The following is a 16060-nucleotide window of genomic DNA, read 5'->3' as shown; positions in this document are numbered from 1 at the left end:
CGGCAGGCCTGGGCCAGAGGTCACCCCTCCCTTCGAAGTTCAACTCCACCCTGTTCTCAGGGGTCAAACCAGGGGGACTGTGGCCCTGGGAGGCCCTCGGCCCCACCCATGTCACTCTCACACAGCAAAGACCGGGGGGAATGGGAGTAGTGGAGGAAGAGGAGCAAGATGCAGACGCAGAGAGACCACCGAGGGATAGGTCACATCACAGACAACTGACACCGTGTGACACGTTTTTAAAGACACGGTACTCGCAGTGACAGATTCATACGAGTCTGATGCATGGCTCATCGGGCACCCAGGGGATCAGAAGCAGTCTTTCCACGTGAGGGATGCCCGGTCGGGCCCCACACGCCACCTCCAAGGTCCTGTCTTGTGTCCAGCGCCACCCCAGGTCCCTTGGCCATGCTCAGGCAGATGCCCAATGCCCCGCTTCTTCCCGCCGGTGCCTCCTGCGGCCTTCAGAGTTCGTTGTGGCGAGCTCTGGAGATGCGGCCTGACAGATCCTGTAAGTGCTTCTTCACCTGAAAACAACAGTCCAGCGTCAGCCCAGCGGCCACCTGCCCAATATCACTAGACACGCGGTCTTAGAAGGGACTCGAGCGCCTCGCTTTTCTTGATCGGCAAGTCTGCCATCCGGAAACAGGAAATCAACCATGAAAGCAGCTTCATGCAACTAGACCACCACTACCCGCTAAAAACACCGCACGGGGCAGGTGACGCGGACAGAGAGGAGAGATGTTTTCCACCCCAGCCCCTCAAAGAGGCAGAGAACAAGAGAAGTCACCTGGCTGGGCCCCTCCAGGAACCGCCCAGCACCCCAGCCCCATGGAGCCCAGAGTCCCATCCACATGTGTTTCCGCCATGGTAATGAGGCAGAGACCACCCTGTGCCCACCCCTGCCCATCACAGTCGGACTCCCTTCTGCAGGTTCCCATCCTGCAGCGGCACTCTGGAGCCAACCTCCCCCGTGGGGTGCTTGCCTCCTCCCCAACAGGCAGCCAGGCGGGCCTGGACCCCACACCCGTCCCCTGGGTCATGACCCCCTTGGCTCACTTTAAAGTTTCGTGTGTTTGGATGGCTGGTCCATCCCTGTGGCTCCTGAGTGAGATGCACGAGAGGATCCCTCCTCCCTTGCTCTCTCTAGAGATGACCCATCTCATCTGCTTCCAGATTGTACTGTGCGTCCTTCGGCCCCTCCGAGCGTCCAGGCTGCCCCGCTGCTTCTTTCTCCCGTAGGGGCCAACCCCGTTTCTATGCCTGGATGGGCACCTGCTTTGTGGGTCACCGCGAACAGCCTGTCCAGCCCTGAGTGACCCCATCCTGCTTGGGTCACCTGCTGCTGCCCTGGGATGGTCCCCATTCCAAGAGGAAACATGGCCTATACACACACCTCACAGGATTCTCAGGGGACTGTCCTCCTGGGCACACGCAGGCGTGCCAAAGCCACTGCCTCACACACATACCCTGTGCAGGGTCACCAGGCCAAGGGCACAAGCCAGGGCACAGGTGTCCCTCAGCTCTACACAGCTCTACATAACCACCTGCTGCCAGCAGGGGAGGGATCGGCACACAAGCAGGGCCAGGGGACACCCCCAGGGCACACACACCTTGTAGCCCAGCTCCTTGGTCTTCTCCTCCAGCATGGCGTACTTCTCCTTATTCCGGCTCACATGCTCTGGGTCCCCAAAGCTCTCCACGTGTTTCAGTTTCTGGTGAGAGATTTCCAGCTGCTTCTGATAGTGATTGTGCTTCTCGATTTTGGCTTCAAAGTGCTTAAGCTCCTCCTAGAATGTTTAAACAGACGAATGTTCCCCCAACGAACTCTTCGTGCTGCTCTGGGGTCCCCGGATGACCTCTCCACCCCCTCAGGACCCGGGCGGCTGCCGCACACCTGGGGCTCAGTGTCAGGGCTCAGTGCGGGAAGCCGGGTGCTGCCTTCTCTGAGGGCACACACCCCGAGCCCCTCAATGTGCCCCCTGCCCGGGACAGCTCCAGGTGCTGTCCCTGCTGCTCCCTGACAAGGCAGCAGTGCACATGGATGCAAGGAGAGCGGCCCAACCCACCAGAGATGCCATTACGAGTGGACAGCCTCCACGGGCCCCCCGCCCATGCCTGACACCCAGGCCTGTCACCGCCTCTTGGTGAACCTGATCCCCTCTCACCCTGAGCCCACATCCAGCCTGACACTGGACTGGGACTTCAGTCACAACCACAATGCTCTGTCCTCTCCACTGTCCCCATGGCCTTGTGTCCCACCAGCTGCAGCCACCACCTCACGGCAGCTCTGTGACACGGCCCTTCCTGCCCCACCCCACCCCAGCCGCCTGCTCGGTGCTCTTGGGTGGGTCTCGCTGGCCATCTTGGCTGAGCAGTGACCTCCTCCAGACCGCCAGTGGGCCTAAGTGGGCTGCCTGGGACCACAAGGGCTGACATGTGTCCCTGTGAACTGGGCTGAGCTCCCGGCGGAGGCTGACACAGGGACCTCTGCTGGACAGTCATCGATGTCCCTGTTGTTGTCTCCTTAGTGTCCTGCCTCTCCTGCCTGCCAGTGATCCCTCAGAGGCCCCTGTCCCCACCACTACACAGCTATCCCCTTTCCTACCCTCACTCCCTGCCCCTGTGACCGTGGGTCCTGTGGTATTTGCGCTCAGCAGTGGCCTCCAGGACCCACATGGCAGAATGACCTCTCCCTCCACAGGCCCCAGTGGAACCTCCATGCCAGGCTCCCCCAGCCAAGAGGGGTCTCTCGCCCACACCCTTCTGACCGGACCCACTGGCCTGCAGCGGCCTGGTTATAGCAAGACCCCCAGGAGGCAACACTCCAGCAACTCAAAAGCTCTTCCCTCCAGGGCCGCTGCAGAACCCCACGCAGGCTCTGTTCTCGACCTGCGTGCTTCTGCCCCAGCTGTCCGTCCTCGCATCCAGCACATCGCAGCTGAGCAGACGGCCCCGGGGTCAGACCCTCCATCCACCGGAGGCCAGCACCATCCACGGAGACGTGAGCACGGCGGTGCCCCACAGCCGCTGACCGGCATGGCAGATGGACGCAGGACGCAAGGAAAAAGGCCCAGGAACACGCCAGTCTGCCACTCACACCGCGGTTCAGAGTCTTCTCCACAATACAAAGTGCGACACAACAGGTGTTGCCAAACGCAAGGGGCGTCACCAGCGCCTTCCTTACCCGGAAGGACTCCAGCTCCTTCTCAGTGAAGTTGGAGGACTTGGCCAGGTCCCACAGATCGATCACTCGGGGCTCCTCGAACTCTGGCAGAAAAGCAAAAGCAGTTCTGGTGACTGTGTGGTGGCTCCCGTGACGCCCAGGGACCGATGACACCGTGAGTGTGAGTGTCTGGACACATACACGGGGACGTGCTGTGTGCTTGCACGCACACGTGTGGGTGTCCAGTGCTGTCCAGAAGCAAACGGAGTACTGTTCCCACGCACGTTCAGTCCGCGGCTCCAGGCATCACTGGAACCTGGTCTTGGCGACGCTCTCGCCGGCCCGCACCTCTGAGAGGGAGGGGCCCACTAGCGGAGCCCCTCACTGGGGGGGGGGTGCTGGGAACCAGGAGCTGTCAGGGTTCCTTGGGGCCTCTGGGCCAGGACTGTGTCAATCTACCCACAGTTCCGGGCTGAGGTTTAAGCCACTGCTCGTCCCTCTGGCTCCAAAGCGGAGCAAAGCACATGGAAAGGACCCGTTGACGCCAACACTCCTGAATGGACGCCGTGACAGTGCCCACCTGGGCCACTCACTCCTCCTACCTTCCCAGAGGAGACCAGGGAGCAGGCTGGTCAGAGCTCTGCCCCCTACCCTGCAGGCATGCCGCCAGGTGCTGCATCCCCCTCTTCCACTGACCCCTTCCTGCCTATGACCCTCAAGAGGCTCGTAGAGATCGTTCTGGAAGGATGCGGCAAACTGTGGGAGAGACAGGAGCTGGCTGGGTGCGGCTCCCAGGAGGGGGTAGTTCAGGCAGGGAGGGCCAGGGGCAGCGGTCAGCCCCCATTCCAAGTCTGCTGACCCGCTGCGTCCCTAGGGGGAGAAGCACCTGCCGTCCTCCCGCTCTGCGCGCTCAGGCTGGAGACCATGTGAGCATGCAGGAAGCCTGAGAAGGGGGGCAGCCTTGTGCAGAGAGCTCCCCAACACCTTCACGGGCCTCGGGCGGGAGCAGGGCAGATAGCGGCCCACCACGGGGGGCCCGGACCCCGTCACGGATGGCATGGGACACACGACAATGACGCCGGAGTGCGGGGAGCCTGCCGTGCACTCACCGGTCTCAGTGCCGTAGCCCTGGTGGCTGACTTTGCGCAGGCGGTCGTAGGCCTGGTTGATGCCCCGCAGCCGGTCCTTGAGCTCCGCGTGTTTGCTGTGCAACATGTCTTCCTTGACGCGGCTCACGTCCAACGGGCTGATGACGTTTTCCTGGATTTCTGCATGAGACCAGCGCCGAGAGGGGCAGCCATGAGCTGATGCTGGGGACCCTGCCTGCCACAGCGGAAATGCCCTGGGCCGACCCGTGACCCCGTGCCCCCACGCCCAGCTTGCTGACGTCCCTGGGGGGTGACAGCACATACTGGGGTGGCATCTGCATCTGTGTGGAAGGGCAGTCACGACGACCCGTAACCCATGTCCCCGCGTCTGACCAGCACGCTCGCTTCATCAGAGGTGCCCCGATGAGCCCGATGGGGGAGTCCCACACAGGGACAGGGTGCACAGGGAGGGAGGGCCCCCCCACCCCGGGCCGCCTGCAGGAGGGCGGGGCGGGGACACCTTCGGTCCTGCTCAGAGTCTCCAGCAGGACATTGTACTCGCGCACTTTCTCCTTGTGGTGCTGGAACTCCCGCCACAGCTTGGCCAGCTCCTCGCTGGAGAACTTGCCTGACGTCTTCGCCTGGGGGAAGTGAACATACTGGGAACCAGCCCATGCCCTGGGGTGACCCCCTCCAGGCCGCACGCCGGGACTCCACGGGGCTGCTGCTGAGCTCTCCTCGTATCGGGCAGACCCTCGCAGGATTCTTGCTTGATGACCCTTCAACTACAGGGCGAAGCAGGACCCGTCACCAGGTTCCACGGAGAGGTGACAGCCATCAAAGTGTGGGAGCTGCAGGATCCCCAAGGAGGCGGGGCGAGGCAGCGTCCCCTCCTGAGAAGGACCTCAGGCCAGTCTCCACGCGGTCATCCACCTGCCCTGTGGGGCTGCGTGGTGACTCACAAAGAACACAGGTCTGGGGCTCAGCCCGGTGGCCATAGGGCCCCCTCCACAGTAGACCCACCCTCCCTGCTGCTGCAGCCTCTCCCCTTGGACCAAGGATGATGGACTGGTGTGTGAATTCTAATTCAGGGCAGTCCAGACAGAACCTGCACAGGAGCTGGGAGATTAAGGGCCGTGGAATGAGTGACTCGTTGTGGCCAGCTCGAGCCACTGCCTGGACCCACAGCCTGCCCGCACCCACCTGGGCTTTGTACCCCACAGGAGCCCAGCCCCCACATACCCACCCCACACTGTGAGCACGCCTTTATGAACCAGACAGCACACAGGCTCTGACCCCAAAACCAAATGGACATTGTACAACACGCAGCCCATGGGCTGCCATAAGCCTGGTCATTTAAAGATCGTCCAGCTCATTCTGGTCCTTTGAAGCTTTGACAGCGCTCCACCACACACAATTCCTTCTCCGAGCGGGCAAGCATCCCCCTGGGAAGGCAGGGAAGCCCCACGGGAGGGGCTCCAACCACAGAAAAACAGCCTTGTGGTTCCAAGAAGAAAGCCCTGCCCCCCGAGATCCCCCTGGAAACAGGCTCCTATGCAGAAGCAGCCCCTAGCAGCCCCCTTAAGCATCAATGCTAGGGTACAGGTCTTGGGGCCAAGAGGAAGAGTCTAGGGTACCTTGTGCCACAGCTTCTCCAGCCTGGGGTCCTCCAAGCTGTCCTCCTCGGTGGGGTCACTGAGGGAGTTGCTGCTCACGGCCCGGGCGTCCTTTCTCCCATCCAGGCCGTACTTGGCCAGGATCACTAGGAGAGACATAGGAGGCATTACTCCAATCCTGGCCACCCCTGGCGGACCCCCCGGTCTGCAACGCACGCACACGAACAGTCCCAGTGCGGGGGAGCAGGAAGGGCGGAGGGATAGAGAGGTCGGCCTTGGCCTGGCCCCAGCCTTCCAAGTTTGTTGCCACACGGGACTCCTCTGAGGGCAAGTCACACACATCTCAGGGTGTGTTCACCAGCCTGGAAGGCTGAAGGTTCTAGATTCCAGCCATTGGGGTTCAGCGTGAATTGGAGCCAGAAACAAACACTCCAGTGGAAGGGGCCCCACAAGCGCGAGCCCAGCTTTGCTGCTCTCACCAAGGACGCTGGGCCCGCCATGAGGGCAGCTGGCCCAGAAAGCAGAGTAGATGGAGCACGACCCATCCTGAGACAGAGGCTTCTCTGTCAAAACTGGCCCGGACATGGCAGACCTGATGCGGTTTGCTCCCCACAGGGCTGATGCACAGCAGGGGCACCACCCTGCTTACACCTGGGTCCTCCCTTCCACGTCTCAGTCCTGGTCTGACCATTGCACTCTGTGGTCCCCAGTGTGGCTCAGCCTTGTCAATGGTCCTGGGGGGGAGGGGGGCTGAGGAGATGGGGAGGGCACGGGCCACATCCTGGAGACGGCCAGCTACCCAGTGAGGGACGAATGCTCAAGAGGGTCTGCTGTGGCCCTCCAGCTTCCCAGTCTCCAGAGGCTTCTGCCACATGACCCTGGCGCCAAGGTAGCAGAAAACAGATGGTTTGTAACTCAGAACCCGGACTCAGACATTGGGCTGGAAGCAGGCCTGGGAGGACATGGGCTGGTGGCGGGAGTCCAGGGAGAGCATGTCCCAGGGAGGGAGACGGGAGCTGGCTGACCTCTTTACACCCTTGTGCTCCTCTACGTCTTGGCCCCGGGCCATCCACTGGGGGCTGGTTCTCTCCAAAAAGGACGACATACCAAGGATTCCAGGTCTTTCCAGAGCCTTTTTTCCTCGGGGCTAACTCCAGGTCAGGCTCCTGTCCTGGCCCTCTGGAGCAGCCCCCAAGCATTCCCGCTGGGAGCAATGATCCCACATCTCTGTGCACCTGACCCTTCTGCTACCCCGTCCTGTTTGTTATGTGTCTCATCACATTCTAGAACGAGGCCATATGAGAGAGCAGTAGACCTACGTCTTCACCTAGAAGCAGGTCCACAACATGGCCTGAACACCTTGGAGGTATCTCGTGAGGTCTAACAGTGAGGGATGCAGGGTAGCTGGGGCGACGTCAGCAGCTGAGTCAGAGAACCCCGGGTTAACCCTGCTGTGCTCAATCACAGACACTCACTCACCCTCTCTCAGCATCCATCGCCTATCTGGGCCTGGGGACAAGTGCCTCCCAAAGGCCTGTGTGGATATACAGCATTTGGGCTCAGGACCACAGATGACACTCACTCCACATGGTGCTGCGTCTGAGGAAGCCCTTGTCTGGCTCCGTGGGCATGCAGGACGGTGACTGGGCTACGGGGCGGACTCCAGCCCCATTGGGGGGCTCTGCAGGGAGCTACAGCAGGCTTGGACAGGCGAGGGTATGCCTGCATCCCCAGGCGGTGGGGGGGAGTGGCAGGCCGGGACACCAGCAGGCAGGTCGGGGATGTGACTTCTGCCCTCTGCTCTTCACTACAGGATGATGGCAAGAGCAGTCAGTGCGGGAGCGGCCCCAAGACACATCTAACGTGGAGGGTAGAGGGGTGCCTAGGCAGTGAGCTTGGGGTCCTGCCCTGTGCCTGGTGTGCCACAGGCAGGAGGCAGAGAAGGGGGGCTTGAGAGGCCCTTCCATCCTGAGGATGCATGTCTTTTGCATCCTGGGAGGCTGGGCAGACTAGTTACTCTGTCTTGAATACCCATAGTAACAAGCAGCTCACTACTTCCCATCTCAAAACATTCCACTCTGTTAGAAAGTTATTTTCATTACAGATGATATGAAATCTGCTTTCCCATGAACTTACAGACCCTGGGAACATCTCCACTGTCTCCTCCAGGGGACCATGGGCAACGAGGTGGCCCCGGCCCCCCTTCTGGGCCAAGCAGCTGCAGGGCCCAAAGTGCTGTGTGTTACTGCATGCAGGTACCCCTGTCCTGACTCGCCTCCATTGGCCAAGGGCCTCCCCAAACGGCCTGGCCACCGTGGCCGCGGCTGGTGGCTCCTCGGGGGTGAGCCACGGCACAGGCAGCAGCCGAGTGGCCTCATTCGCCTCCCGCCACAAACCGCGTTGCATCCACCGTGGGGCCTCAGGGCGGAGCACGCATCCCCCACCCGCCGCGCTGAATAGGGAAGAAAGCTACCGCTGAGGTTGCGCGTGAGCTTGGCCTGCTTCTCTCCATCTTCGTCAAGGCCCTCGGCCTTCAGCTTCTTCCAGGCGAATTCGTCCCTTTCTTGCATCTTCAGATCCGCATGGAGCTCGGAGAGCTTCACGGGAGAAAGCTGAAGCTAGGAATGAGAGCAAACAACGCTGATAACCAGCCCCGAGACAAGTCAACAGCACCATCGGGGAGACGGCGACCCCGATGGAGGGGTGACTAGGAGACGAGCAGGGGGACGCAGGGTCCTGGCAGGTCAAAACCCACACGTGTTCCTGGATGAGCCCTCGGCGGCCTGCCCTGCTGGAAGGTTGCGGGGAGCCCGATCTCCAGCCTTGCTGGAAGAGCTCCCCGACCGGGCATGCTCTAGAAATGCCACGTCCACGAGGGGCTGCCCGCCAATAGTGGCCTGAGCCCAGCTGCCAGCTCCTCTCGGTGAGGTCACCTAAGGCCACAGGGCCGGCTCCTGCACTGGGATGTCCCACCCACCACGTGGACCCCGGTGACACTCGTGGGGCCCTGGGTATTGGAGTGTGAAGATGGAGGGACATGAATGCTGAGCATGGGAAGAAACCATCACCTTCTCCTTGTGTCATGTAAGTACAATAAAAAATAAACCACGATGATCAGAGGACAGCGGACTAAATTATGGCAAACTTTCACATTAAGAAAAGATCAGTCAATGAACCTGCCTGACAGATGCCCCATTCGCAAGGGACTGGCTAATGACACAATGACAAAAGGCTCTAAGTGCAGCATTCCCCACCCCACCCCCCACCACCTTCAGCTGGGAAAGAGACCTACACTTGTCTTAGGTGGCCTGAGGCCCAGAGTGGCCAAGAGATTGGACTCCTGCCTTTCCTGCTGATGGCTGTCAGCTCAGCCCAGACCAACAGGAGTGCTTCAAGCTGATCCCTCAGACCAGAACATTCCACCAGTCTTCACGTGGATAGACCTGCCGGCGTTCCCTGGGTACCCAGAGATACCATGGCGGGCTGCTGGACAAGCTAGAAGACAGAGCAGCCCCCTGCCACCCACACGGGCTGGGGAGACTGCAGCCAATGTGCTTTTTCAGCTACAATGGTCATGGTGGTGACCCTGCCCAGCTCCGGCTAGGCCTCTCAGGAGATGCCCAGAAAATCTGGGCCCCGTCCTTCATCAGCTTGAAAACCAGCCAGGGAAAGTTCCTCAGGAGTAAAAAGACGGCACCATATAAACAGCAGGGCCTAGGGTGGGAAACTCTCCTAAGGCTCTTTAAGTTTCTTCGACCCTGCTCCATGGGGTGTCCCCTCCTTTGCTGGCTCTCTGGCTCTCCTGGGGCAGGCGTTTGTCTTACAGTGTCCCAGCTCCTACTCCCTTTCCCGAGCCCAAACCCTTCCTTTTGAAGACCACTGTGTGTCCCCACCCAGATGCCTTAGGCTCATCAAGGGCCACCCAGGCCGACACAGTCCCACCTGTCCTCCTAGGCTGTGCCCTAGGCCCCACTGTCTCCTGGATGCCCCCCGTGGGCACTCTCAGAACACCAGGACTCTGGGGCGGCTGGGGCCACAGCCTCACCTGACCTGTGGGATCCCTGGGGCGGAAGAACTGGACAGCGGTTTGGGGCATGTGGATTTCCCGGGAAGGGCAGATAGGGCACTGGGTGGTGAGCAGCTGAAGGGCAGGCCCTCAGTCTGCCCAGGACACCAAGGCATCCAAGGGATTTATCCTCTGTAAGCCTGGGGTCTGTCTGCACTGAGAGCCACAACCAGGGCCAGGAAGGGCCCGGCTCCCAGCTCTCCCCTCTGTGGTTAGTGCGACACTGCAGTGGCTCCTGTGTCCCTCTTGGGGACTGAGTGTTCTCTGCCTGCCAGCTAGTTCCACCGTCGGGAGACAGATCTGAGGACCTCAGGGCAATGTCCCCACTCACCTCTTACTTTCTTAGCTGTCCACCTCCCCAGGGCCCTGGTGGGAGATCAACGTGACAGCCAGCCAGGAGCCCCGGAGCTGCAGACTCAGCCCACTGTGTGACGGTCTCAGCCCCTGTGAGTCGCTGCTTCTCACATCTGAAGCCCCTGGGGGTCTAGTTACCCGGGACCTCTCTCAAACATCAGCCCTTTCACTGAAATGCAGACACCGGGAGGCTCAGCACAGATGCCACCTGCAGTGGCAACACCCGGACACAGTGGCGGTCAGGTCCCATCGAGAAAGAGGCAAAGACAGCTCCGGGCAAACACTCAGCACTCCTTCTCTGGACTCCTTCAGTCTCTTCCAGTTAAACGTTAATGCCTCACAGGAAAAAGACTAGTCAGTAGAACACAAATGCAGAGCAGAATCTGTTCAATATTAAACAGTCAGGTCAAGCATCAAGAATGAAGAGACAAGCAAACACACAGGAAGAAAGCCTCACATCCAAAACAAGGGCCATGTTCACGGCCCACGCATGTCGATGGTTTCCCAGGTGGATACTTCCTGTCAAATTCACCAAGATGAACGTACTAACTAGGCACAGGTTTTTTTTTTTACTATTATTATTATTATTATTTTAATTAATTAATTAATTTTTTTCAGCATAACAGTATTCATTGTTTTTGCACAACACCCAGTGCTCTATGCAAAACGTGCCCTCCCTATTACCCACCACCTGGTTCCCCCAACCTCCCACCCCCGCCCCTTCAAAACCCTCAGGTTGTTTTTCAGAGTCCATAGTCTCTTATGGTTCTAGGCACAGTTTTTTATACGTCAATCGTATCTCAACAAAGTGGTAAAACAGTCACTGGGAACCAGGCTCCACTCAAGCCTCTGCCTTGGCCACGGCTCTGCACTGAGGCAGAGCAACTGTGCGCACAATTTCAGGAGGCTGGCCCCCAGGTGGACACTGGGGAGCCCCCTGGGAGATCGTGAGGTCGAGGCCTCTACATGGGAGCAGTCATACCTGTACTCGGCGAGGCAGGAAAAAGGACAGAACAGGACAGGACCCCAACCTGCCCTTCCTAAGTACTACCCGCAGCAAAGGAACGCAGCCCACAGAGAACACGGGAAACACAGCCTCCCCTCCTGTTCTCGCCCTCCCACCTCCCAGGACAACACCTCAACACATTCTAATCACAAGGTCAGGAGAGGAACCCAGGAGCTTGGCGCTCACAGAACGGGGTGTGTGAGCGCTGTGCACTGGCTCTCTCTGTGAGCCGGCTCAAGACATGTCCCCTGGCCTGTCCTGTGTCCCCCACCGGAACACCAGAACACGAGGCAGGGCACAGCGGCCAGGGACCATCAGTGTGCACGTGGGCACTGCCCCCAGAGGCTCGGCCAGCTTCACTCAACCCTCAAAGCTCTGAGAACAGCCCTTGCCCCCACCCCACTCAGCAGCCTTGCGACACTGATGATGTCGCAAGACGCACAGGACCAGACAGAAGGAGCCCCGGTTCCCGTCTGGCCTACAGCTCTCCGAAGCAATTCTATAAAAGAGGAACCAGATAATGTCACAGAAAGACACCAAGTGGAAGAACGCCACAGTACTTCCCGCGTCCCCTCTGGGGTCTCACAAGACCAGGAGTGAGTTTCAGAGTCTTCTCAAAGGACCCCCAACCCTAACCATAGCATCTGCATACTAAGGCAGGAATCACGGGGCCAGCCTGAGCTGTGACCCCCGAGCAGAGGAGACCCAAGCCTCTCGGGTCCCCAGAACAACGAGAGACAGGAAAGCACCAGGTCCTGCAGAGCCCCAGGACTAGAGAAGACCGGCCCCATCGCCCTGCAGATAGAAGACGATCGACCCCGCAGCATGTCCCTCGCCCCGCCCCGGGTCCGGGGAGACAGAGGATATCCCGGCCCCGGGGTCACAGGAGACAGAGGATACCCCGGAGCTCCGCTACCCAGGACACAGGGGACATCCCTAGGCCCCACTGGCCCCGAGGTCACAGGACACACCGGACGCCCGCCCCGCCACCACCCCTCGCGGTCACAGGAGAAGGGGACGGCCCGGCCCACGGGTCACGGGAGGCCCCGGCCGCCGCTCACCCGCTGGGCCTTCTCCCACAGCTGGTTGAGCTTCTCCATGCGGAACTCCCCGCCGGGGGAGTTCGGGGGCTCGCGCTTCGGCGGCAACTCGGGCTCATTCTTCTCCCGCGAGTATTTGCCGCCGTGGCCCGCCGCCGGCCAGGGCCCGAGCAGCAACAGCAGCACCAGGAGCAGCAGCAGCAGCACGAGGAGCTGCGGCTGCGGGAGCCCGCGCGGCCCCGCTCCCAGCCTCGGCGTCGCCATCTTTCTCCTCCCGCAGCCGAGACCCCGCGCCTCAGGCCGAAAGGGCCCCGCCCCCCGCGCGCAGGCCCCGCCCCCTCCGCGCGGCCTCCTGGGAGTTGTAGTCCATCTCCGCGCGGGTTCCCCGAGGGAAGCCGCTGGGGGACTACGAGGCCCGCGAAGCCCTGCGGAGGCACGTGAGCGTTTCCAAGGCAACCACGCCGCGGCCTCGGGCGCGGAGTGCGCAGAGGCTGCCCTTTTTGGGATTGCGAGGTTGAGTGAAGACTCCACCCGGATCCCGGGATGGTCGGAGAGGTCCTCCTCACCTCTGCTTCCCGGGAAGAGTAAACAGTTCCGGAACCCCGACGATCCTCAGATGGTTCCGGTGTCAGCGGCAGTGATGGGAGCCTTCCTTGTCCCTGTGGGTTGCGGCCAGGTGGCCCCTGCTAGGCACTCCTTCCCTTGACAGTGGAGGAGAATCTGAGTGCCCGCAGTTCCAGGAGTCTGGGCCTTCTCACACCCGCCCCACGGATGCTTTTCCCGGGGATGGGGTGGGGGGTGGGGGGTGGGGACTGGGGGCTGCACCCCTAAGGTGTCTTTGAACCGCCTCCCTACACTTCCTCTCCTCGCTCTGTTTCCGTATTAGAAATACATGTGCACCTTACCTCGTTCCTGCCCTGTTGAATTTTGGTAAACCAGCAAAGTTCAACCCAGGGGCCCAGTGTTGGGTGATATCGGGCATGCCCTGGAGCGAGCTGCAGATCGCTGCCCTCGGGGGGCTTGACGTAGATGGTTCAGTGGCGTCACTGACTTGGGGCTTTGGGGCAGAAGAGACACGAGATGAACCCACCTGGTAAGAGTGATCTGAAAGGCCTCCCAGGGTGGCGGGTTGTGCCAGGAAGGTAGGCCTTGGGATAGGAGGGACGTTGAGGACCAAGGATGGGGCTGGAGAGTACTTGGGCCTCTAGGGCGGAAGCAGTAGTTCCTTTAAAATTGTGCCCTGGGGGCGCCTGGGTGGCTCAGTGGGTTAAAGCCTCTGCCTTCCGCTCAGGTCATGATCTCAGGGTCCTGGGATTGAGCCTCGCATCGCATCGGGCTCTCTGCTCAGCAGGGAGCCTGCTTCCTCCTCTCTCTCTGCCTGCCTCTCTGCCTACTTGTGATCTCTGTCTGTCAAATAAATAAAAAATCTTTAAAATTGTGCCCTGTGCTTGAAGTGCCAGGACTGGAGGAGGGCCTTGCTCTCCTTCCTGCCTGACACCAGGACCTTGAGAGCCATTCTTTCATTTTTGCCTCGTTGTTTAGTCTTTTCAGGCAAAGGTTAATTTCAGTCTCTGTACTCCAGCGGCCTGGCTGTTAGTATTTAATGAAGTGGGAAACAAAGGCAAAAGAAAAACTCAATTTCTTTATTACCTACAACCCGCTGACAAGTCCTTGGAACAGGCAGAGTGACATTCCTGTAGGAGCTCAGCTGCCTTGATATTGATACTCTGCTGAGGGCAAAAGGCAACCTTAGCCTGACCCCCAGGACCCTGTAAATCTGCCTTAACATAAAAATTCCTTTGGAAATTTCCTTTATCTCTGTCTCCTAAGATACGTGCTGGCAATCATCCCCAATCGCACCGCCCACGCCCACCTGATACACATCTGAAGGCTCTCATGACTAAGGTTTTATTAGACAGCGATAAGTGACCTTTTCTCAGCAGCAGCCAGCCCCCTCAAGGTCCTGGAAACCTTGCTTCCAAAATTCCTGAGACACTTACGCTATCCCTAATCCTCTCCTGACTTGAAAGTACATAATGGGTCTCCTGATCCCAGTGTGGCTCTTCCTGCCCTAGGATCCTGTCCCTTTGCTTTATTAAAACCACCTTTCTGCACCAAAGATGGCTCAAGAATTCCTTCTTGGCCATTGGCTTTGAACCCTAACATCTTTCCTACATCATTTAATGTGCCTGTCCTGTTTGTTACCTAGCAAGTACATAAAGACCCCAAGAGAATAGATGTTTATTCTCTTCCCTGTTCAAGACTGACCAACAGGCAGTTGTCCTCTGGGTCGTGATATGGGGACTGGGCTGCCCCATCTTCAACACAGGACTTTCAAGATCGCTTCCCACTGGCACAAGGGGAGAGAGTGTTGAGGATCTCACAGGGGAGGTGGTTAGAGAGCCAGGCCTATCACTTTTGCTCATGTTCTACTGCCTAGAAGCAATTCTATTAATGTGGTTTTGGAGGTGAGGTTTGGTGCTGTGGGGTCTGGAGCCGATGACCAACAGAGAATTCTTAAGATGTCTTTGGTGCAAATTGGTGGTTTTATTAAAGCATGGGGACAGGACCCCTGGGCAGAAAGAGCGGCTACGCTGGAGTTGTGAGGGATAGCTGATCATATACATGGGAGTTAGGGGAGGTAAAGAAAAAGGAGGTTTCAAAAGGATTTTCATTTGTTAAAGACTCAGGATACTGGAGGCCTTGCTATTGTCGAGGCTGTTTTCTCCTCTAGTAAAGCGATGATATTAAGACAGTTGGGAGCTTCCTGGAAGAATAACACACGTGTCCCACCCCGGAGTGGTGGGGAGTTGTTTCAGGGTCAGTTTCTGCTTTGTCCTCAGCTAGCCTTGTGCTCCTGTGTCAAATACAGACACAACAATCCGTAACAAAGTATTAGCAAATAGAATTTTGTGATATATAAATAAGCTTGGCTTCATATTTGAAATGGATTGATGAAATTCTCTTTATTAGTAGAATAAAAGAGAAATAAGAACACATGTCATTCACAAATAAGTGTAGTTGAAGCGCTTGACAAATCCAACACCCGTTTGTGATAGAAATCATTCCGCCAGCTGCCACTAGAAGGGGACTTGTGCAATTGAATAAGGGTCATCTACACAAAATGTAGAACTCACATCCTACTTAATTGGGAAATGTTGAGCACTTGAAAGAATGCAAGGATGTCCACCACAATCGTCAATATTCAGCACACTACCTCGTGCCCAGTAGAACAGCCAAAATTAGGTTTACAATGTCATATGTTGGGAAAAATATGAAGCCATTAAAATGCTCCCACTTTGCTGATGGGAGTGTAAAATACTCGACCACTTGGCGAGACACTTTGTCAGTTTCTTATGCAATTCAGGAAACACTTATTCTATGACCCAATCCAGTGGGTTAAATTCTATGAACCTGTAGCTAGGGCACAGGGGTACATGAGCACCTGGCTCTGGGATATCCCAAGCAGACCGGGTTTGTCCACTCGTCGCTGACAAAATCCACAGGCAGAGAGATGAGTGCTGGTGAAACAGGAAAGGGATTTATTTCAGTGAGGCCGCCATCTGGAAGCCAGCAGACTAACATCTCAGACTATCTCCAAAGGGTGGAGAATATGTCCAGGTTTATATGAAGAAAACAAGGCTGGTGGGTCCGTGCAGGTGGGCAGTGAAGGTCAGGTTGATCATTGTCTCGGGGCCAATGGTGGGGGGCGGCGGTTCTTGCTTGC

At 58.4% G+C, this 16060-nt stretch overlaps 1 protein-coding gene across 1 annotated transcript; it reads right to left on the bottom strand.

The window, feature by feature from the left end:
• Nucleotides 1-219: 219 nt before the first annotated feature.
• LRPAP1 (LDL receptor related protein associated protein 1) lies at nucleotides 220-12639 on the bottom strand. The gene is made up of 8 exons (XM_045998363.1): nucleotides 12355-12639; nucleotides 8341-8485; nucleotides 5889-6013; nucleotides 4772-4892; nucleotides 4273-4431; nucleotides 3185-3267; nucleotides 1611-1787; nucleotides 220-524 (listed from the first exon to the last, which is right to left on the bottom strand). Exons 1-8 carry the CDS (start codon nucleotides 12595-12597, stop codon nucleotides 462-464), a joined length of 1116 nt encoding a protein of 371 aa, XP_045854319.1. The 5' UTR covers nucleotides 12598-12639; the 3' UTR covers nucleotides 220-461.
• Between the last annotated feature and the right edge of the window lie 3421 nt (nucleotides 12640-16060).

The sequence above is a fragment of the Meles meles genome, chromosome 2 (assembly GCF_922984935.1).
Source record: "Meles meles chromosome 2, mMelMel3.1 paternal haplotype, whole genome shotgun sequence".
NCBI classification, from domain to species: Eukaryota; Metazoa; Chordata; class Mammalia; order Carnivora; family Mustelidae; genus Meles; species Meles meles.
The sequence above is the reverse complement of the archived record's forward strand: the minus strand, read 5'-3'. Positions and strand labels throughout refer to the sequence as shown.

What these genes read in the sequence shown, in the direction of transcription:
- LRPAP1 (XM_045998363.1), bottom strand. Translation starts at nt 12,597, where the DNA reads ATGGCGACGCCGAGGCTGGGAGCGGGGCCGCGCGGGCTCCCGCAGCCG. An exon ending in GACTCTGAGCAGGACCGAAG is followed by an intron (nt 4,432 to 4,771) that starts GTGTCCCCGCCC and finishes GGTCTCATGCAG; the next exon opens with AAATCCAGGAAAACGTCATC. An exon ending in CCAAGGAGCTGGGCTACAAG is followed by an intron (nt 525 to 1,610) that starts GTGTGTGTGCCC and finishes TGTTGTTTTCAG; the next exon opens with GTGAAGAAGCACTTACAGGA.